The 23790-nt window shown below is 35.7% G+C and overlaps 1 protein-coding gene across 1 annotated transcript in view; it reads right to left on the bottom strand.

Moving 5' to 3' along the window:
• The window catches only part of LOC113230152 (tyrosine-protein kinase Dnt), a 122692-nt gene that overhangs the window by 5241 nt on the left and 93661 nt on the right, over positions 1 to 23790 (bottom strand). Inside the window, exons 6-8 of the mRNA XM_026463942.1 lie at positions 16836 to 16963; positions 14690 to 14805; positions 1558 to 1735 (exon numbers count right to left, since the gene is read on the bottom strand). Coding sequence (XP_026319727.1) covers positions 1558 to 1735; positions 14690 to 14805; positions 16836 to 16963 — 422 coding nt within the window. The remainder of the gene's footprint in view (positions 1 to 1557; positions 1736 to 14689; positions 14806 to 16835; positions 16964 to 23790) is intronic.

Below are 23790 nucleotides of genomic sequence, written 5' to 3'. Positions count from 1 at the left end.
TTTGGCATAGTCATTTTTTTGGTCAAGAGTGAGTTGTCTGTAAAAATTAATAAAATTGATCAAATTTTTTTTTAATACTGTTTGACTCAGTTTCATAACGGAAACATTTCATTGTATGGGATGAAAAAATTTGGACTGCAGAAGTTACTTAAATTTCACAAAATATTTTTTCATATAAAATAAATAAAATTGACTATGCCAAAATTGTTTTCACAAAAAAAGACATAATGGTTCCTAAGACAATTTCCTTGTATCTTCTGTGGTTTCGGATTTCCCCATACTGTACAATTTAAAAAAATACTCCGTATACCATGTAATTGGTACGAAATATGACAAAATGGTAGATTTCATGTGAAATGCGATATAGGTAAATAACATTAGTTTTATTTCGTGCGTTTTTTAACACTCGATGCAAAAAAAGGTTAAAACTTTGTGTCTGCTGTGGTATAGTAACTCTCAAATAGACGGATGGATCATAAAGCAATTTTCTGTTTTGATCGGGATGGTTCTTACCTAAGTTTGATGAAGCTATGTTAGTGCACGAATCTCAGTCATGAAATAAATATTTATCTTACTTCCAATAGTTCGATTGACTTCTAAAGAGTTGTTGCGTTAGTGGTACTACAATATTTGGAAAATGTAACCAGGCCATCAGTTGGTATTTTGTAAAGAGCTCTCAGATTTTAGAAATTCTGAATTTTAAACTTACTCTTTTACGCAAGTTAAAGTTTTCCAGAAAATCTTTAGGGATTTTTAATACTATGTAATGTAAGAATCCTACGGAACGTAGGTTTCAACTATTGTCAACTTAAAATTGAGGATCCGATATATCTAAAGCATGAAACACACAGAGAACGGGTGCGGGTCGGGCGCGTGTCGGGTCGGGAGCACGGCGGGTGTAATTCCGTGTATATACGAACGACAACAAACCAGGGGGTCTACTCTCGATCTCCGTCTGACATCCGTCTGAAACAATTACTGCCAAATAAGCAATACTTTACCAAATGAAAAGACGCGTGATGCTAATGAAGCTTCATACTTGACACTTGTCTTTTAATTTTGTCGAATATCACTTATTTAACAATAATTGTTTCGGACGCGGGACGGGCGCAGGTCGGGTCAATGTGTTTCACGTTCTACTTTGCTTCGTTAAGTGGTTCTTGCGCTTGGACCATTTTTTTATATTTATAGCTGCCATATTATTTCTGCACGGGTGTTTGTGATTGTGTAACAAGACTTATTTAATTTTTAACCGACTTTAAAAAAAGAGGAGGTTCTCAATTCGACAGTATGTTTTTTTTTATTTTGTTTGCATGTTACGCGATAACTCCGGCCAACCGGTTTGTGAACCGATTTTGATGATTATTTTTTATTATTGGAAAGAAGGTACCTCAGTAGTGGTCCCATTTAAATTTGAAGAAAGTATTCGACCTCTAATGGTGGCAAACTAGGGGATGAATGACTTTTGACGTCGGTTTATTAGTTACAAAATACTGAGATTATTCTTCCGGTATTTTAATGCAGTTCTTATGAAAATATGAAAACCGAATTACTCACCAGTAACAGTTTTGATAATGACTTCTTCGTAAACGCCACCTCTCTTGAACACTCCCTTGTAGACCCTGCCGAAGGTGCCTTCGTGGACTAAGATCTCCAGTCTTATATTCGACCGTGGTGTCGTCAGATGCCGAAGTTGCTCTGCTGGATCGGTGATTCGATCTTTTGGAACTGTTTGCTGGAATAGAATATTTTCGTTAAGCCTAGCCTGCATTGTGTTATTCTCCTTTGAAATTTGTGTCTGATAAAATTCCTCTGAAAAAAATCCCACGCAGGTGTAACACTGCAACACTACTTATTAATTTGCTTTTAAGTACCTTTTAATTAACAAATTTTACTTAGTAAAAATTCAAATTTTGCAAAACCTATGCAACGTAAGTTGGTATGTTCTTTAGTAAATTGAAAATAATAACGCACACGCACACACGGGTAACCCTGTGTCGCGGGTGGCATGAACACACATAGACAATCACAAATGACACCCAAACTCATGGGAGAAATAAATGTAGGCCATACAAATATTTCTCCCGGCCTGGGAATTGAACCCGGGACCTCTGCGTGGCAGACCAGCAAGGCAACCGTCGGCCACAGAGGCAGCAAAATAAGGTATTGAAATTAATAACTTTTATAACTATACTTCAGAATAGGGTGGTTTCCATTGCTAAGACAATAACTGTTTGATGACTTTATCGTATTAGTTAGCTCTGACAACGGGACCTGTAAATCTAAAACTTAAACTTTTATTTGAAAAAAAAAAAACAAATATACTCGAATTAGTTTCGAAAAAATAATTTCATTTCCAATGGTTAAGTTTTGGTTGTACGTTTATTTTGTTCATTTACTTAGAATTTTAAAAACTGAACTGTTTAGTAATTTTCTTGTACAATAATGATATTGTTAAAATCCGACGTCCGAAATGTAGTGTTACTATCATATTGAGTTTCATTTCGTTATTATCTGTTTAACAAATATTGATATCGATAGATATCAACGAAATATTTATGTTGCGTCACTAATTATGCCCTGTTCACGTCACGTAGTGGGTGGAGATTGTCAAAATAAAACGCTTGGTTTTTTTAAACGGGTTCGTAATATTTGAACCCGGGGCGTTTAAACACGGAAGAAAAAAAAGCAATGGAAGTGCCTATAAGCCTCGATTACTATCAGAACCGCTGTCGCCAAAACGCACCCAAACAAATGAAAAACACTATAATTGGTCGTAGTTTCTAATTTAAAAAGATGTAACAAATTATGGACTGTTAATATAATTTAAACTTTACCCAGTCGTTATATCGTTGAAAGTTCAATATCTTTGCTAACGCACTGTCATCTTGCGGCCAGTAGCTGGACTACGACGAACGACTAATAAAACAAACGAACGAATAAAACGTAGTATCTTTTCGATAACAAATGTCTTCTTTTGCTCACACGTTGCCTATGGAACTGTATTTCGATTAATTAAGTTTAAAATGAAAAAAACACTTATGAAGCATTTTTAACCTTTTGTTCGCTACTAGCGTGGAAAATTCGATCTTTACCTAGTACTCCAAAAGATCAAATTCGACCACATTGCATTGGGATAGTGTTTACTTTAGTTTGTTATAATAATAATAATAAAATTCATTTATTCAGACAACTAGATCCACATTTTGTTAGTATTTTACTTATGACTACGTTAGAATACATATTTTACACAAGACAAAGTATTATTAATTAAGTGTTGTATTATTGAGCACTCACATCTTATCGTCATCAGAAGGCTGTTAGTACTGCCATGTATTCTGGTCAAAAGCGAAGCCATCTTCTTTCGCAACACAGCATTAAAGCTACTTCGCGCTTCGGCAAACATGGTGGACGCGCTACAGAAACGTGGCAGCCCCAACAGCGCCCTGAGGGCATTGTTGTACTGGACGCACAGCCTACCGAACGAGCGCTGCGAACAGCTCGACCACAGCGCACCCGCGTACAGCGAAGTGCAGTATGCTAATATAAAATAATTATAGTACATTTTTGTACTCAATCAATTTTATAAACAGAAAATGGAAAATTTATTAAAATAAGACTTACCGATGATATGAAATACCAACACGGATAATATTTTTAGTGCGGCTGTCGTTTTTGCACTCCGAAACAGCACAATAAGGCATTTTTCTAGGACTTTAGTGAATTTGCGCTAACGAAAGACATAACAAAAAAAATGCCTGAATAAAAATGGCGGACTGACCTCACAACATGGACAACTGTCCATAATATGGTCTCGCGTGTGATGCTAACTAACCACTTCTACTAGTATTTATTGTTCTGTGCCTTTAAAAAAGTACAATATCGCCGTTCTATCTAGATTTATTTCTGTGAGCACGAGTTTCCATATCTACTATCATTTCTCGAAGCCTAACTGCAACAAACTCAATTAACAGCATCGTCGTGCGACAGGAAACTGGATACAATTATACGCCCGAGCACCTACTAACGATTTTACTGGCTAAATTTGAAAGTGAGACACAGACAGTGAGATGAATAATTTCCCCATAATAGGAAGGGAAATGGGGAGAATGATCTTGTTACGTGTTTAAAGTAGAAAATTTATCAAATGTTATTTTTATGGTTCTGTAGTCAATGGAATAACAATCAAAGTAATTACTGTTATTTTTATTATTATTGTAATAAAGCTCGATTAAACACAAAGAAAAATTCCTTCAATCCAGGTTCGAACCAGTACCGGCTGCCTACGTGGCCAGGTCCCAGGACCGGTTCCCGGGCCAGGAAAAATCATTGTATGGCCTACATATATTTCTCTCGTGAGTTTGGGTGTAATTTGTGGTTATCTATGTGTATCCATGGCACCCGCGACAAAGGGTTTCCCTAGTGTGGAGTTATGTTTAGTGTGTACATTATTATTATTATTATCAAATGTCCAGCTAGTTTTTTTTTAGATTGTATAGAGATTAGTAAGTAAATGACTCTTTGCCAGACCTTGGCTACCGCTCTCCAAACTGAGCTATAACGAATCAGCAGACCTAACGAGCTTCTCCCTATGCTTATTGCCGATTTTCGTTTTTGGATTTAGATGTTTAATTATTATTCTAACGTGCACGAAAGGAGCCTCCACGGATCAGTCCATTCCTGTACTTTTGGAGCATGCTAGGCAACAATCGGTGAGTAGGTACATTACGTCGATTAGCATATACTTTGACCATGATGGTGAACATTATAGTGTATGCCGTATGCCATTGATACGATAAGAAACAGAGATTACACAGACACGTGGCCGGGAGTTTTCAGTAAATCAAATTAAAGGCTGGTCCATATCGTTTATTGTAAAATAGGAATAGGTAAAGAACAAGAAAAGGAACAAAGGTAAAGTAAAGGCTGTAACAAAATAAATTAACGGTATAAATACATGTACAATCAAATAACAACACTCCCTACTTAAATACCTACATACCTACTTAAATAGGTTAGAAAGGGTAAAAAAAGGAACTTACTCTAAACGGGCCTATATTTCTACAAATATTATGCTTTAGAAGCAGTTAGGTTACATGATTTTCAATGATATATGCAGCTGGTCAGAATTTGATATGAAGTCGAGCACGTCTGGTCGCTTCGGAAATTTATTAGAGCGCCATTTGGCCAGGAACCAGAGAAAAGGATAATAAAAAGGTGGGTCATCACACGGACGGATTTAAATCGCGTATATTTATTTTTTCAAACAAACCGACGTTTCGGGCCCTTTACAGGTCCCATGGTCACAGTTGACTGAGGTGGTACGGTCTTCAACCAGTTATGTCTAATATTATTATTATTATTATTATAAAAACAAATATACGCGATTTATATCCGGAAAAACAGTTTCATTTCCTATGTGTAACAATCGCGAAAACCTAAGTTATTTATTTTGGTTACAATTTCATGTTATTTATTATTCGTTTTTTTTATAGATGCAACTGATTGCAATTTTTAATTTTAATTTTGCAATTTTAAGCGCATATGATTAGTCCGCAGTAAATTGTTTAATTTAATTTGATTAAAGTTGCGTTACAAATAAATAAACCCTTTTTAAGTATCGACATTTTTGCAACGTATTTTTTTAATTTTTTTTTAAGAAGTGTATGATATAAATTCTAATTGATTGAGGGCTTTTGTCCAGAAGTTCGACAAATAGGCTTATAAATTGTTCAAATGTCAATTCAGTAAGCAATCTATTTGTTTCGCACATTTTTTTGCGTTTTCAATAGGTGTCTTTGCTTTTGAAATAGTGATGTAAACTTACATGTAAGTAACTTTAGGTGGTAAATTCTAATGGCGATTAAAAATAAGTAAGTCAGTCAGAAACGGCTAAGTTCTACGATGCGATTAAAAATACGAAAATTTTTACACATATGAACGGCTACATTGTCGTCCATGTAAAATACACGGACTGACCTGCCGCGGTCCTGACCCGATCCGCGCTCGACCCGCACCCGCTCTCTGTGTATTTCACGCTTAAGATTTCCGTTGATTTAAAAAAATGGCCATTTATGAGGTTGAAAGACTATAGTGAAACGAGAACTTTACCATAAAGGTTAACACCACGGAAGAAAGAAAAGAATGGAAATGGCATCAAGCAACATTTGTATCAAAACCGGTGTCGCCACACGCACACATTTGAAAACGTAATCTTACATTAGTATTAAGATAACATAATTTTGATTGATTAAAAATGACCAAACGAAAATAGACAATAATAAAAAACTTTTGTTAAAAAAATTGAAACTTATTTGGATATAATAAGGTTTTATTATTACTAGTCACATAAAAGCTAAGAATCCTCTGAACATAAACTTCTTGGAACAAAAGCAAAAAGTAAACAATCTACAGATAGCGATGTGATATTTAATTGCTATCGACATTACGTGTCACAACTAGCGAGGAAACGGCATTTAATGCAATTTCTTCGAGAACTAGCGTGGCTGACTTTTACACGCACACATTTGTTACCAAATACGCATAAGGTTTTACTACATGCAAATATTAATTGATATTAGCTGCACAGGCGTGTGCGTATACGTAGCTACATGCTACAATCACAGTTTTAATGATTTATTATACAGCCATCGTACTTTCATTAACCTACTAGATTTGAAGTCAATCCGATCACTGGAAGGGTATATTAAAACAAAGTCATCATAAAAATCTTTATTCTCCTTGAAATATGATATATTTGTTTAACAATTACCTCTTTCTGAACTGACTGAACATGACTACACCTATAGCGTCGACGAGTTTGTCAAGAAAATGAAGATACTTATTTCCGAAGGCGAAGAAGCGAATCATTTGTTTCATGAAAATTTGACAAAAAATAACTGATAATGCTTCAGAAATGTTTTCACATTTACATGTGGTCTCACTCAACATAGCCCCGCACTAGGGAAACCCTGTGTCGCGGGTGCCATGGACACACACATAGACAACCACAAATTACACCCAAACTCACGAGAGAAATAATTGTAGGCCATACAACTATTTCTCCCGGCCCGGGAATCGAACCTGGGACCTCTGCGTGGCAGTCCGGCATGGTGACCTTTCGGCTACGGAGGCAGTTATGAAACAAAGATTATTTGAATTTGTTTGAAATGTTCAAAACACTGTACCAACAAAAGATGTAATTAAAGGACAAGTTATAGCGTTCGGGGAACAAGTTTGCAGGCAGGGAATTGCATCCCCAGCCTACGTCTAGTCCCACGATGATAACACTTATTACACTCCCGTGATATATCCTGTACAATACCGATAAGCAGGCAACTTTACGTCGGTGTTGAAGGCTATGCAATGTACGTTTATTAAAGTTTCATGTTGAAACCGCAATTTAGAAACGTTTTTAGTAATGTAAGTAATGTACTAGCACAACAATAATGCTAGAAGTACAATAATTTCCCCTCATATCGAATACAATTGCTACATATGGATACAAACGTACATGTATTGTACCTCAAAGGTCTTTCAATAAACAAGGTATGATCTCACCCCTTATTTGAATATGAAGGAAGCTCACAAAGTTAAGAGTCGAGACGTTCAGTGAAGAGAAAGGCTTCCATACGATTCAGTGAATTTTCATTCAATTTTCTCAATATACATGTATACAGATTTGTTTACTTGGAATAAATTACAAACTTGTGCTTAAAACTGTACAATTGAATGTTGTGGTAATCGGTTTTCAAATCAGTGATCATTGTATCGTGATTTGAACCAGTGTTCAAAATTATCAAGATATTTATTTTCTGTAATATTTTATTTATTTATTTATTTATGATAACTTGTTACATTATTAATTCATAAATTTATTTATGATAACTTATTATGATAGATTTCTGATATTATTCGATAGCTGATAATTACCTATACTGATTCATAGTTCTGTCGCCTTGATTTTTGACTAAAAATGATACAGTGAGAAAATTAAATAATCGGGAAGAACAAATCTTCAGGAAATGGATTTAGTTCGCGACTTTTTATCGATTGACATTTGATACGTTGGGATAAGTCTCTGATAGAAACATATAGCTCAACATTGCTAGCAATAGCATTTTGTTTTTCCAATTAATTTTACAAATATCAAGTTATCAGGTTATATTTATCAAGAAAATTATTCGAACCCTATTCCAAACTAAGTAACAGATTTTTACGTAGGTATGTATTCTTTTTACACAACTTTATAAAATGACGAAATATTTTGTTTCGCATGCTCTGCTTGGTGCTGTATGCTTAGTTGGAAATCGTAATTTTCTGCTATACTATGTTATTGTATAAAGACAGTGGACTGTATTCAGAATGTGGTAAATGTAATTGTGAATAAGACATCGAACTTTCCATTTAAAATAATCACGTGACAACATGGCGCCGGTATACGACCTGTCTGTTTGCGCGCGTTGTTTTTGAATCATCTTGCTCGTGGATTAGATATTTTTGAGAAAGCCATCGGATATGTCGCAGCTATGGTGGATCAGTGACTTAACTTACATTTGCAAAAAATTACAGAAAATAAGTTAGAAGTTTTATTTTTAGGTTTTAGGGCTACTGAGCGTATTTGTAGAGCTCTTAAATGTTATACTATTTCAAAAATTATTGACGTAGACTTCGGGTAAATAGAATATCTCTCTATATGTTTACATTTATGTAATAACTCCCTCGAAATCCGAGAATAGATCTAAAATGTAATTTGTAGCCTGATTTCACTGCTTTGAGCGTCAGTTGTGGAATGTTATAATTAGATATATAGAGTAATAAATAATGTACAAAATATCTAGTCTCGAAGTATATGACAAACTTTCAACAAAAAACAAAAAGTATTCGTTATTTAAAAAGAAGGTGAATAAGTACGTAACGAGTTTTCTACAATTATAAAACATCTTCAGAAAAGAAGAGACGTTGAAAATTCTCGAATAGAATTCCGCAATCAACCTCATTTCGCTGTATCCTTTGATAAAAACACCTTATTTCCATCTCAAGTCCTCGTTAAGTTAAGGGTAGGATCCCTTACTAAAGAACACTAATTCATATTTCCTAAAGATCTCCAACGGCGCGGGAAATTTACAGACAAAAGGGGTTGCAAATTAAAAACTCTGCTTCGTGCGAAGCCCAATAATGGTGATCGAAATATTGTGCTAGAAGTGACATTAAAGCACGCAAAATATTATGCCTTGGACGCGATATACAACTACGTACTGGTAGCGATTGAAACAGCGCTTAGCCCTGGGGGTTGGCAAATTTGGAATTTATTTAAGGAGTTGGGTCGCTGACTCAGAGACAGAGGCTGCGATCACCGCTCTGGTTGGTTCAGCAGGTGCTCATTCTTAACCAGTGAGGCGATGCTGTGACTATAATAGGAACTTTTGAGCCAGTCCCTTTATAGGGCGGGATTTGTTTTAAGTTAGAATTTTTTGCCGAAATCTATTTTATATAATTTTTTAGTAACTATTGCCGAAGCCTAGCACTGCTCTTTAGATTGTACTTTTTTCTCTTTTTTTAATATTAGTATGTTATCCTAAAAGTTATCGGTTATCAGGTAACTGCTTCAATTACCCTCTTACGCTCGGCTGTAGACCCTTCTTTGATTTATCTTTTAAGTGGTCACATTCTATTGTAATAGTTGGGTTATTTTTATTGTACTGAGTCGATAAAAGCTATTTGATTTAATAAAGAAAGAAAAAAATGTGTACGAGAATAATCTCTTATGTTTCCTTTGTGAAATAAAACTCCTACAACTATGTACGAATATACCATCAATTTGAAATATATAAATATTTTTTATTGACCGGTATTTTAGAAATATATCGTCACTGGATAGGCAAGACGTCTAACGTGCATTTGGAAAAAATTATAGGAGAGCGATATAAAGTATTTTTTTTAAGATACGATAAGAGTTATGAAACTCTAATTTTATTTGTTGGAAATCTAGGAAGTTTCAACTTTTCCAAAAATCGAAAGCTAAAGTTCTTTAAACATCTGAACCGATGTTCACGAAACATAGCTGAGATTAAACAATTATTAAATTAACCTTCAAATAAAAAAAAAGCTGTAATCCCTGTAAGATACAGTGTGAATAGCAAAATGATTCGTATCGAATTACTGTACTGTGACTGTGCTCGAACCTACGTCTGTTGCCTCGTCGAGGAACGAAAAAAATTCTTTATATTTATACGATTTTTGCATAACAAACTAGTGGAGTATTTTCACAAAACATTGACGAATATAATGGTACTAAAACATAATTTGCGAGGTAAGTGTCTTTCCAATGAAATCACATCTAGAAACGCCCTAAGTCCGTCGTCAATAACTTTGAGCTCGCAAAGATCGTTAATTGCATTACGTTTGTATCACCTGAAGGGGATGTAGGTACCACGTCTGAAACAGGATATCTAATGAGATAAAGAACTCATTCTATGCACGATTCATTTGCACTGGGGAGGGGAAATTTAAAACGTCTTCGCATTATATTCTTAAAGAAGCGAGGGGTAATGTTGTTTGTAATTATAATGAAACCACGTACTCATCAACAGTTGTTAGTGTAGTAAACGCCTCACTGAAAAAACATTGACTTTAGTCAAGTAAGCCTATCAATACTTGACTGATTAAAAAAATCTTATGCCCCATGGTTAGCAACACATTGGAAACTTACTTAGCAAAAGTTTATAGGTGACGATCACCATTGCAAGGTTAGTATAAGGATTGGTTAACAAAACAAATAGTGTAACTCCCACCTGTTCGGCGCGTATGCCTACACGTTGCTGTCCGAGTAGGGTTGTCACATTGTTAAAGTGTCGCGTATTAGTAACTCGATTCTGGAAGTATGATCGTGAAATAGAAGTAAAATACAAGTTCGTATAAATAATCATACATTTATAAAAAAAAATCGTTGCATGGAAGAATATTTTAAACATTTTAAACACCGAGCGAACATTTCAATTTTATAATGAATGGCGCGTGAGAGATCCCGTGCTGTACAATTCGAGTGCATCGCGAGATTATACGAACGTGTGCTTCCGTACACGATGTGGCGTGCACACACTTATGCCAGCACGGCTGCTTGTTTGGAGTTACACTACTTGACTTATTATACTATGGCATAATGTTCGTTGGTTGGATTAACAGAAATAGTAGATGTGTACGAAATGACTATAATACAAAATATGGTTGAAGGTATATTGGAGGGGCAGAGTGAGAAAGACCGAAAATGAACAGTTTTTACTACATAAAAAGGGCGCACTGAAAAAAACAATGTGATCCGCTACAACCAAATCTTGTTCGAGTTGATAAAAAAAACTTGTGTCATGTGACATGTTCTGAGCTTATCTAGTACAATGATGGTAGCAACAGTTTTATTGATTGCATCTATAACTTCTAGTAATAATTTCTTTAATCACTGATTGATTCCATCGCGTATTTTAATTGGCTGATTGATAAATATCAATATCTTTCAGTACAAACAAATATTTCCATAAATCCTACCATTCATTTACTTCATTGACAAAAGTGAGATTTTCGTCAACTTATTAGACCAAAATTTTCATTCACGTTGTTCCCTCTTGTGTGTCTAATGGACATGACTAGAATTGTCCGTCTACCTATAACAAATAGTCACCATATACCAAGTGAAACCGCAGAATGACGTCATTAAAGCAAGCCACAGAACATAGAATGCCATTAAAATGTTACAATGTGATTCAACGTGGCTTGCTTGGCCAAAGATCAGCGGAAACCGCGTAATGCGGGCTAATTTATTTGCGGCGCTGACTGACTGCGAGAATGTGACACAAGTTACAAGAGAACGATTATTGTAAGTCTTGACGCATAACACATCTCTTGATGCAACGTCAGTTGATCGAAAATCTTTAATATACCTTAAACTGGAGAAGGGTGGATATTTCAAGAAGCAGTAGAACTATCACATTACTATAATATCACTAAAACATTAATAATACATTGCTAACGCGATTCTATCACATTACTACGACAGTGCTATCAAACTGCTATCACATTGCTATTACAATAAATCACATTATTGTCACATTGTTATTACGTTATTAACATATTACTTATAACATTCCTATCACTTTAGTAGCAGTAGAACGCCTTGTGAAAGAGTTCATCCCGGAAGTACTGCCACTTTACTTATTTTTGCCGCCAAACAGTAATGTCAGCATTACTTCGTTCCGGTTTTAAAGAGTAAAGGTGCTGGTAAAATTACAGGCACATAGGACTTTGTCAACTTATGTCTCAGGGTGACGTGCGCAGTGGCAGTGCCCCTCAAATCTTTGCGATTTAAAGCTTTGAGTGCACTGCAACTGTTAAGGACAGGTGTGTAGCTTACCATCAGGCGCACGCCTTTTCGTTCCGTCACTAGTTATTATAAATAATACATTCATTCATTTTATTTAAGAGCCATGCTCTTGTCGGTGTAGCCTCCTCCACTCCTCACGGTCCATAGCCAACTCCTTGACCTCCCTGTAACTGCTCACATTAACCTTTCTTTTTATTTGGTCACAGAATGCCATTCTCGGTCTTCCTCTTTGTCTGCTTCCTTCCATCTTTCCCTCAACAACAACCGTCAATAGTTCGTCGTTGCGCAACAAATGTCCAAACATTTTTCCCCTCCTATTCTCTATCGTCTCCGTCAGGCCTCTCCGTTCCCCAATCCTCTCCAGAACGTCCTCATTAGTCACTCTCTCGGTCCAGCTTATCCTCTCCATACGTCTCCAGCACCACATTTCAAATGCCTCCAATCGCTCTCTGTCTCTCTTTGTGATGGTCCAGGTCTCACATCCATAGAGTGCAGTGCTCCAGACATAGGCTTTCACAAATCTTTTTTTCAGATCCAACGGTATTCCTGATGTGAGAATGTTTCTTTTATTATGGAATGCCTGCTTCGCCATTGCAACTCTGGTTTTTATGTCTGTGGTACATTTAGAGTCCTCTGTAATAATGCTACCAAGGTATTTGAAATGCGGAACCTGCTCCACTGGAGTATCATTTATACGAATAGGGTTAACTCTGATAGGTTGTTTTGAGACAACCAATATTTTGGTCTTACTTTTATTAATTGTCAAACGGAATTCCGTAAAAATCTGATTCATTCTATTGAGAAGGGCTACCAGCTATTCTCTGCTCTCCGTAACTACAGCGATATCATCGGCAAATCTAATAAAAACCACTCTGTCCCCATTAACTTTTATTCCTTCTGTAGATGTTTCTAAAATCTTTCGTATTGCGCTTGCGATAAAAATGTTGAAAATTAGTGGCGAAAGTGAACAACCCTGTCGTACTCCCTGTTTGATTCTTGCTTTTCTACTTTCTTCTTCTATTTCTATGATGGTTTCTTGCTTTTTACATAGCTCAAAAACAATTCTTCTATCCCTGTAGTCAATCCCGGCCCTTCTCAGCACTTCCATCATCATCCCCCAATTCACCCTATCAAAAGCTTTTTCTAAATCAATAAAGGCTAAATAGGTCTCTAAATTCAAATCCAACCTTCTGTCTACTATCTGCCTCAATGCCAAGATTGCCTCTCTGGTACCCTTGCCCTGTCTGAAGCCGTATTGGTCGTTAAATACGTACATATATATAATTTATAGTAACAATATATATAATATATATATGAAATCGAACCCGTTCGGGTCTTTTAATCGCTTCATTTCATAACTTATACAAAAGAAAAACGCTACAAATGGCGGTAGTGAACTAAATCTACCTATTCAGACAACAAATTCGTTGAACGTGTATCTAGTGTAACTCAGTGGGTGATGCCAAATGTTTTTAGAGGCATCGACCCAGAACTACTATGTATGGGATTAGTTCAACTGAAACGAGGTTTTTAGGTTATTTATCTCGTGCCTGGATATTGCGAGCTTATTAATTTTGAAACACGTTGCTGCAATGAATTATTTAAAACATCAGGAATGCATTGTCTATTAGGTAGTAGTCGATAGAAATATGATTTTAATGCAATAGTAATGTGATAGCAATGTCATAGTAATATAACGTGATAGCATTTTTTTAATAAAAGTTAAGTGACGGGACTAACAAGTCATGTGCCTGATGGTAAGCGACACGCCTGTCTGTAACAGATGCTGTACTACTCAGAGCTTTAAATCACAAAGATTGAGGGGTACTGGACGAACTCTTTCATAAGGAGCTCTGCTGCTACTAAAGTGATAGAAATGCTATTGTAATATGTTAATAACGTAATAAAAATGTGATAGTAATGTGATTTAGTGTAATAGTAATGTGAATAGTGATGGTAATTTAATAATGTGTGTTAGTGATATGGTAGTAATTAAAAAAATTTCGTTCTAAATTTACCTGCAAGGAATTGCTACATAGCAATAAAGCCGCCTGCTGCAGACTAGTTTGTGTGATATACTTACAATTCATTATTGTCAATTCATTTTATTCATGTGTAACAATGAACATTCCAATCATTCGTATATTATTTTTCATTTTCGAAACTATTGTTTCGGATTCGGTTTTTTTGAAATTACTAACGTTTCGGACTCTACAGATCCCATGATCACAGCTGACTCAGATGGCATGTTATGCAAACCACCTTATTATCAATTATACACACAAAAATGATTATTTTAAGAATATGAATTCGTACCTGTGAAACTTGGGTGAGATTCGAAGCTGCGTAGTATGAAACTCTGGATTCAGGTTTGGCGTAGACATGTTCACCAATATGGGTAGTTGCATACGGCGACGGAGATCTTCTGCTTCCTAAAGAAATATATAATAACTTGAAATAAACTTTACGATGAAGTAATAGCCTAGTTAGTATATTAGCCTAGATAGTATAGGAGATTCGATTAAAAACGACAGTTAAAAAAAAACCAAAATTTTCAGGAAGAACATTACATAAAAATAATAACACACAAATTAAAAGAAACCTCAATTCGGTGGTCCAAATGCTTATACAGTGGACGCTTGATGATGAGGTCCTGGGTTCAATTCCCGGTAGCACCAATTTGGAAAATTAACTTTTCTAAATTGTTTCTGGTCTGGATATTCCGAGTAGCGATTAAATTCTTCTGGTACTCATTAATTAATTAACATTAAATTGTAAAAATTTTTGTCTGAAAGTACAAGACACTGCCTCGAGTAGGAGGAGGTAAGTTATTCATATTTTCGAAGGGGTAAAGTTGAAGCAGCCCAAAGCAGCAGCTAATGATAATATAATTGGTGTCTTATTTTTTTTGCGTTGATTCTTTGAGTCCCGTCATTTTTGTATTTAATTAAGATAAATTTTTAAACAAGATACACAGGTAAGATAAAAAAGACAATAAAAGCTTAAATACTAGAAAGTAAAACTAGGATTTTTAAATTATATGAATAAAATTGGGTCCCCGCGGCAATGTGCCCAAGATGCTGGCAGCGTTCCCCCTGTGTATTGCTATGCTAATGTGTTGGACAGCGTAGCTGCCCTTAGATTTTCTACAGATGAAGGGCACTGGGACTCCACGGGCCAAGGGTTTCGACTCCAAAGGCTATAAATAGGTAGTCGGACACGAGATCCTGGTACTTATTGCTTTTTATTTTTTCCGCCAGCTCAGCTCCGGAGCCAGCCCTCTTGCTGGTGTGCTGGAAATGGGAAGAAGCAAGTGTGCGGGCACATGTGGCGTCCTACACCAGTGCCCGGCCCATGTTCCAAGGGATGAGAGTTATTTCGTCCGGGCGTTTGCCATCTGTTCGCGACATGCCGCTTGACTCGAGTATAGCGGGTACGTTAACTGTGGCTAAGGCCCAGCGGGTGACGTCGTTGAGGGCTACATGCCGGGAGATACGGTCGGCGCTCAGCTGGCAGGAAAGACCGTGGTGACCCAGAGCGCTTATGTGTGCGTTTACAGAAAACTGCTGTATTGAATAGGTATTTTACATGTACCAATATTTTTTTTATATCAACTGAACTAAACAGGACACGTATATTGTACGCTGTAAATTTTTCATATGGCTTTAATATCGTTTGTAAAAAAAATAATTATGAAATAATTAGCAGTGTCCGCGCCACTCAACCCGTGCATTAGTACCGAGTCAGTATTAATTTCAGAAAAATTGAAAAATTCAGAAAAATTCGAGCTGAGGTAGTATCGACTCTTGTCTTCGAACCGACGTCTCGACGTAGTTGGTATATCGTCTGACACGGTATGCTAGAAGACGCCGGTTCGAATCCGGCCGGATCGAATGAATTTTTTTTGAGTGTTCGATCTTTGTTTTAATAATTGTCACAAATGTTGTAAATTATACCTAATTTTTGTTTTTTTTTTCTCCAAAGAACATTCCAATTTACGCTACATACTTATGTTTTACGAATGATTTTATTGTTTTTTTTTACATTCAAATGTAAGAGTGCATTTGACCGCCATCTCACCTGATGGAAAGTGATGACGAGGACGACGATGGATCATGCACACCTAAATAATGCCTATTCACTCTCGCCTTGAAATAGTCCATGTGCACACATGGACCTTTTCAAGGCGACCCAGTTACCCAGTTAGATACATTTACAGCTACCATTCCCGGCTGGAGATGTCGCTATTCATTGTATTTAAATTTTTATTGAATTGATATTCAATTATTTTTATGTGAAATTACTCCACTAGTTTGTTATAATTATTAATACAAAGATCGAACATTCAGAAACAATTCTTTCGATCTGGCCGGATTCGCACCGACGTCTTCTAGCATACCGTGTCAAACGCTATACTAACTAAGCCACGGAGTTAAGATTAGATGTTTTATTTAATACTCACCGAAAGGAAATTTATGAAGACTTGCTATTGTGGCGTAGGATCCTGTGGAACTGGGTGGTCTGCCGAGTGTGTCGAGCCTTAGAAGAACGTTCTGGTGACTTCCATACGCTGCTGTAGTATACGACGTGCTACAAAAACAAGGTCAGGTCTTAAAAAGCTCATTCATCTTCCAATAACAACTTACAAGCCCTCTTTTTTTAAATGACGGGAAACACGTCGTGCGTTTAATAGTACGTTACCTATTTCTTCTGTTAAGCAGTAATGCGAGCACCGCATTTCGTTTTGAAAGGTCCTTACCTTCCTTTGTGAAGTTTTTGTTTGTGAAGTAAGAACAGACACATGGGATTTGTTTATTTTTTGTGTTTCAGTGGCAGTGTCTCTGAGACCTAAAAAAAGATTACACATTTTTTTTTTAAGTTTCAATTCGTGCTCTCTCAATTCCCCAATTTTGAATTACGTCAATAGGTATTTGGTTTCGTGTGGAAATTCTTCAATTTAAATTAAAAAAACGTTAAAACAGTTGCAGTGCCACTCAGAGCTTAAATCACAAAGATCTGAAGGGCACTGCTACAGTGCTAACACTCTGAGACATAAGTTGAAAAAACCCCTGTTTTTATTGTTTTTTTTTATAATATCAAGTAACGGGATGAACAAGTCAGCGCCTGAAGGTAAGGTACACGCCTGTGCATAACAGTCGCAGTGCTATTCAGAGCTTTAAATCGCAAAGATCTGCCACTGAGCCCGTCACCCTGAGACATAAGTTGATAAATCCTTTGTGACTGTAATTTCGCCAGCACCCTTACCTTTCAAAGCCGAAACGCAGTAATGCTTACATTAGGTACTGCTTGGCGGCCAAAATAGGCAAAAAGACAGAAGTTCCCTGGACGAATTCTTTTACAAGGAGATCCACTGCTATCAAAGCCAAAGCTTGCGGTGACAAACAAGTCGTGTGCCCGGTGGTGAGAGACACGCTTGCCCATAGCTGCTGCAGTGCGGTTACCTATCGGTACTCCCGTTTGGTCGAAATTTCATAACCTCGAAAGTAATTTTGAGAGGACAATGTTTTTTGTTTTAAACCTAACTTAATACAAACGTCTTTGCGATAAACATTCAACATATCCTGATAGAACAACTGTTTCGTTATAATTCGGTTTTCGGGTTAATGAAAATTCGAACAAACGTTATTTCGGAAAAAAAGATTTCGATTTTGTGATAGGTTACCCTGCAGTGCTACTCAAGGCTTTAAATCACAGCGGTCTGAGGGGCACTGCCACTGCCCGTCACCATGAGACATAAGTTGACAAGTCTTATGTGTCTGTAATATCACGAGTAGGCAGAAACAATAGCCTTTGGCTTATTAAAAAATCTTTGCCACTTAATAAGGATGCTCTTAAGTCTTAAGTCTTCTAATGTATAAAGTTGACTGTGCCGTTGACTGTACGTACAAGCACTATGTATAGTTTCTGTTTCCCACAACACCAGTCAAGTAGCTGTACATATAACGAAGGCATCATTTGTTACTTATCCGAAATATCATCAAAATTTTACAACCAAACGTATAAATATAACATCTACTACGGTATTCATAGTCTGACATTTGGAAAATACCACAGCACATCCCTTGACGGTTATATTGAAATACCGTTGGTGCAATTAAGGTTTATATTATTGTATGTCGATAGACCGGGGGCCTCACTATCCATCAACCATGGTTAGACAGGGGTCGCCTCTATATTTTGTGATTGCCTGGTCTAAGTGATAAATAGTAGCGATTTACTAAACTTTTTTTTTTATAATTGACGAGGAAGTCACACGTTATTGGTTACTAAAATAAGTTATATAATAAAATTATTACTAAAATTAATTTAGTTAAAAAAAATATTAACAACAATCACCTTATAGTAAAATTTGTATGAATAGTTGATTATTCTATTGGGAGTTCAATGTAGATTCAACGTGAAAGCTGTTCATTATCAAATTTTATTCTCGCAAGTTTGATCATTCTTTTTTTGACAAATACGCTTTTTTTATTTCGAAAATATCACCTCATAACAACAGTCCCTTTAAGGATTAAACTTTAGTCGTGGGTCCAATGGTTCAAATGGTACCCAAATGGTAAACCAAACTCGCGTAGGAATCGCTGCAGGCGACGCAACTCTTCCTACTCCTCAGTAGCTTCCGATGGCTAGTCAAAGCGCGTACTGTGAGATGGACATGTTTTGAGTATTTTGATGGTATTAAGGACCTTTAAAATTATTCACTGAATTATATAAATATTATTTTATTGCCTCACAAAATTGTACATTTGTCATCGTCGCTTAACTCAGATTTATAAAAGCAAAGCGAAAATCGCGTTTCACTTCTGTTTTAAAGCTATTAAGTAGGTCAGCCTTAAAAGTTTCCACTGCGTAAAAAAATTAGAATACATAGTCATGGCGATTATTGAAGGATTTTGTAAAATTAATTTTCCTTGGAGTGTAAAATAGTTGTTTTCTATTATTTATTAACTCGATTGTGATGTCTATGGGCATTTCTCCTAGAAGGGCTATGTTCTCTCACTTAGGTGGTCGAATTTTTTTTCTTAATATCAGAAAAAACATTGAGCGGGAAGGAAAAAGAACTCAAACTTACATAAGATTCCGTTAATTGGGCAACTAGATTCTTAACAGTTAATGACATATTTGATCCACCAAATTCAGCTACCACCGAAATCAGAATAATTTAACAAAAGGCACATTTTTGTATAAAATATTATGGAAAAGGTAATATATTCAATAATCTACATACACATTTACTAATATGACTAAACTATTAAAACAAGCTTTAAAAACTAAAATTTATTTATAAATCGTCAGAACAGCGCAAACAAATTTGACCTTGTGACTGTTAAATAAAATCAGTTTTCAGTTTGGCTGTTCCTTTTTTCAATCACACACAGTATTTTCGTATCACTTTTAAAAAAAATTTGGAATGCAATCTATAGCTACAAAAGCAATTATGTTTTTGGAACTTGCGCGATTAATACATCTCATTATTTTTTATACATTACGAGGTAAGTCATACAACTTCAAAATCTTTCCTTCCGCTTTTTTTCGCATACCCTGTCTATCTTTTTCTTTAAACCTTTCATATATTATTGGATTGCTTTTTATCTTTGCTTTTCTAGCATTCCTTCATCTTCTTGATAGTTTTTCTTTTCTGTTTTCATTTTCCTTATTCATTTTCACCGGGAAGCAAGTAGTAATATAAAACATTTATATGAAAACGTATAAAATTCTTGCTTTTCAAAGACAATATGGCTTTGATGGTAGTTGTTTCCGACTTTGGTGGAAGCTTTTCTTAATTCGACAGCGTAAAATCCATCGCAACCAAGGCCACGGGATTCAGAAAATGTATATTTTTTTGATATTACTCGTAAACGACAATACTCGTACAACCAATAAATTGTTATTATATTCTAGTTGTTACAACACATATTGTAAAATTTAGTTTTTAACCGACTTCAAAAAAGGAAGACGTTCTCAATTCGACTGCTTTTTTTTTTGTATGTATGTTACGCGATAACTCCGGCATTTGTGAACCGATTTTCATAATTCTTTTCTTGTTGGAAAGAGGGTACCTCTACAGTGGTCCCATTTAATTTTGAAGAAAATAATCCACCTCTAAGGGTGGCTGTTCACGCATGAAGATTCATTTTTAGAAGTAGCGCCTAAATTATATACTAAGGAGCAATTTATATTTTTACCTATTTTTATTACCTCCTGTGTCAAGTCTCGTATAGTGGCGAACTAGTGGATGAACCCGGGTTTGCGCACTTTCCGGTAACCGATTTCAATTAAACTTGGTAATTATATGTACTTCCACGTACTTTTGAGGTCGGTTTTTTTAGTACTCTGTACTGAGATTACTGCGATATCGTATACACCGAATTAAAAAATCGACCTAGACCAAATCCACCGAATTAGATATTTACACGCAAAAAGTCCTAAAACCGGCAGTTCTCTCCAGCAAGAGGCGTGATGAACGAATAATACGAACGCATTGCGAAGCTTCTAAAACGCTTCACTTGTGTTAAGTAGCGTGATTAGTAACGACCACCGAATTTCCGCATAAGCATGGGACACACAGCAATCTTGGTATTGTGATAAAAATATGGTCCAGTTTACTGTGAAATTCGGATTATAAGTACTATCATCTAATTTATTATACGTGAACTAAAGTCTAACATTGATATACGGTTTCAATTTTTAGAAAAATGACACTTTGTGTTGGATTCTGCATTCGGGACACGCCACTGTTGTCAGGTTTTAGGCATTTCGGATTTTCTTTAAGTCCGAAAAGTTTATTGCGAAGACTTTGTGCTCTCCAGTTGGCTTTCGACCTATACTATACACTCTATTTTTTGTAGATTTTTGTTTTGATAAATAAGCGGAGTTTAGTGTACGGACACAGAAGGCTTTGGAGAAATGCCCCAAATCTAGTCTTTATAAGTCGGCTATAGGTATGATGTAAAGTCTAATTAATTACGACTCAATTTTGCAATATTTAGTTAACGTATCGACTTCTTAAGAGTGGATTCAACCTCAAATGGCTTTGGTTGATTCCGCATAACATTAAAAGTGTTGAATTATCACTTTGGAAAAAAAATATATGGTAAAATTAAGGATACACACCAATTAAATTAGTATATGGTGTGAGAACCCGATTCCTAATAAATTTCATGATAGAAAAAAAACACAAATTTACCTCGAAATTTTACAAGAAAACAGCTGTATACAATAGGTACTTTACATATACCAATTTTTTTTTCTATATCAACTGAACTAAATAGAACATGTATAGTATACGATATACATTTTTCAAATGACTTTAGTTTCGTTTAAAAAAAAATCTGAAATAAAACCAGTGTCCCTACCGCTCGATCTAAGCAAAATGAACCGTATTAGTACGGGGTAAAATTGAATTCGGGCTGAGGTAGTATTTCGTGATTACTACAACAGCGTAAACGCTTAAACGCTATTATACTACTAAATTTGAAAGTATCGCAATATTTTGGAAATTGTGTATGCTTGTTCTAAAACATACCAACATTTCGGACCCTTTAAAGGCCCCATGGTAGCTTTAAGGTGCGACTGAATAGGCATCTTCTAGGCGAGCTCGGTCCATCGTAGACTAGGGTCTTTGCTTCCAGGTTAGGTACTGGTCAAGATCATTATTAAAAATAAAATCAAAGCCCAATAATTTACTAATAACATTAATATCCCTAGTACAAAAATATGAGAACAAATTACAACACAATACGCGCCCAATACCCCACGAAACCTATTCTACACGTATATTTACACATATTATGAATGATAGCAATAATAATTTATGTTGCCTCCTTACAAAAGTTTTCCACTAAAGTAATAATTAATGATCAACTTACGTAGCGAAATTATAACTGAAATACCTTTGTAAGGTCCATACTAGGTATAAACTTATGCGCCTAATCTCCAGGCTCTCACCGGACAACAGTGCTTGAGATAAAGAATAATTGTTTATTTTAAGTCCTAGATAATATATGAAGATTAAATAAAATTTATGTGTTTAACACAAGATGATTATTTTTAAAATACTTTATAAGCAAAGAACATTAAAAACTATAAAATAAAGAATGACCAAAGTACAAACACATGAAAAAATATTACTTTACAACAAAATACACGCCCAATTTCGATTTTACTATATTCCACGCCATCTATTGCACACGTATACTTGCATTTATTACTCTTGATTTGCACTTAGTTGAGTTTCTTTAATCTTTTTACTTGGGCGTAGTGAAAACCAGAGCATCGAGGCGTCTTCCAACGTCTTGTTACAAAAAGCTTAGTGGTATTGTGGTAACATTGCACACATACAAAGACGCGATGTTACGTTTGTATGGAGTAACACTACTTGTCTTATTTTAATATTATGATGGTAGTCTAAAAAGTGATAATTCACAATGACCTTACAACACCCCACTTATATTTGTAGAGGATTAAATCAGCAGATAGAGAATTTCACAGACTAAGAGCCCGTATACACGGCATATTTTATACGCGCCGTAAACGCGTCTCATATGCGCAGATGACGAGCTGTAATGAGTCTATTCAAATGCACGCAAACATCGCGTTGCAAGCAAGAAGCTTAGAATTTCATGTAGTTGCTTCATTTCAAAAATTAACTGAAATTACCAAACAAAATCTCTTATCAAAATGGGCGATACATACCCGAGTTCAAAGCGCAACTACGGCGTGTATAGGTATACGGCGTATAAAATACGCCGTTTGCATAGGCCAGAATAGGCTCTGTGCATCAGCAAAGAGAAAGCAAATGTTTTACATTTGATCTGTAAAGTCACTTTTAAGTTATTTGATTGCAACTACAACTGTCATGTATTTTTACTTGTTCGTCCTTCAGACTATTTTTTAACCGACTTCAAAAAAGGAAGAGGTTATGCGATAACTCCGGTATTTGTGAACCGATTTTCATGATTCTTTTTTTGTTGGAAAGGGGGTCTCATTTCGTTTTGAAGAAAATCATCCACCTTTAAGGTGGCTGTTCACGCATAAAGATTCATTTTTATAAATAGCGCCTAACTCTAATTTAGGAGCAATTATTTTAATGGTTGATTTTGCTATTTCTCCAATTCAAGGCGTTTTTCTCTCGATATACTTTGAGTAGTGAGAACCGATTATTATTATCTCCAGTGTCAAGTCCTGTATAGTGACGAACTAGGGGAAATTTCAATAAAACTTAGCAAATATACTTAATTCCACGTACTTTTGAGGTCGGTTTTTTTAGTACTCTGTACTGAGATTATAAGTTATTTGATTGCAACTACAACTGTCATGTATTTTTACTTGTTCGTCCCTTAGACTATTCCTTTATTTTTAAACCAACTTCAAAAAAGGAGGAGGTTATGCGATAA

Source organism: Hyposmocoma kahamanoa, unplaced genomic scaffold, assembly GCF_003589595.1.
Source record: "Hyposmocoma kahamanoa isolate Upper Pololo Valley unplaced genomic scaffold, ASM358959v1 63, whole genome shotgun sequence".
In the NCBI taxonomy this organism is placed as follows: domain Eukaryota; kingdom Metazoa; phylum Arthropoda; class Insecta; order Lepidoptera; family Cosmopterigidae; genus Hyposmocoma; species Hyposmocoma kahamanoa.
This window is presented reverse-complemented; position numbering and strand designations above follow the sequence as displayed.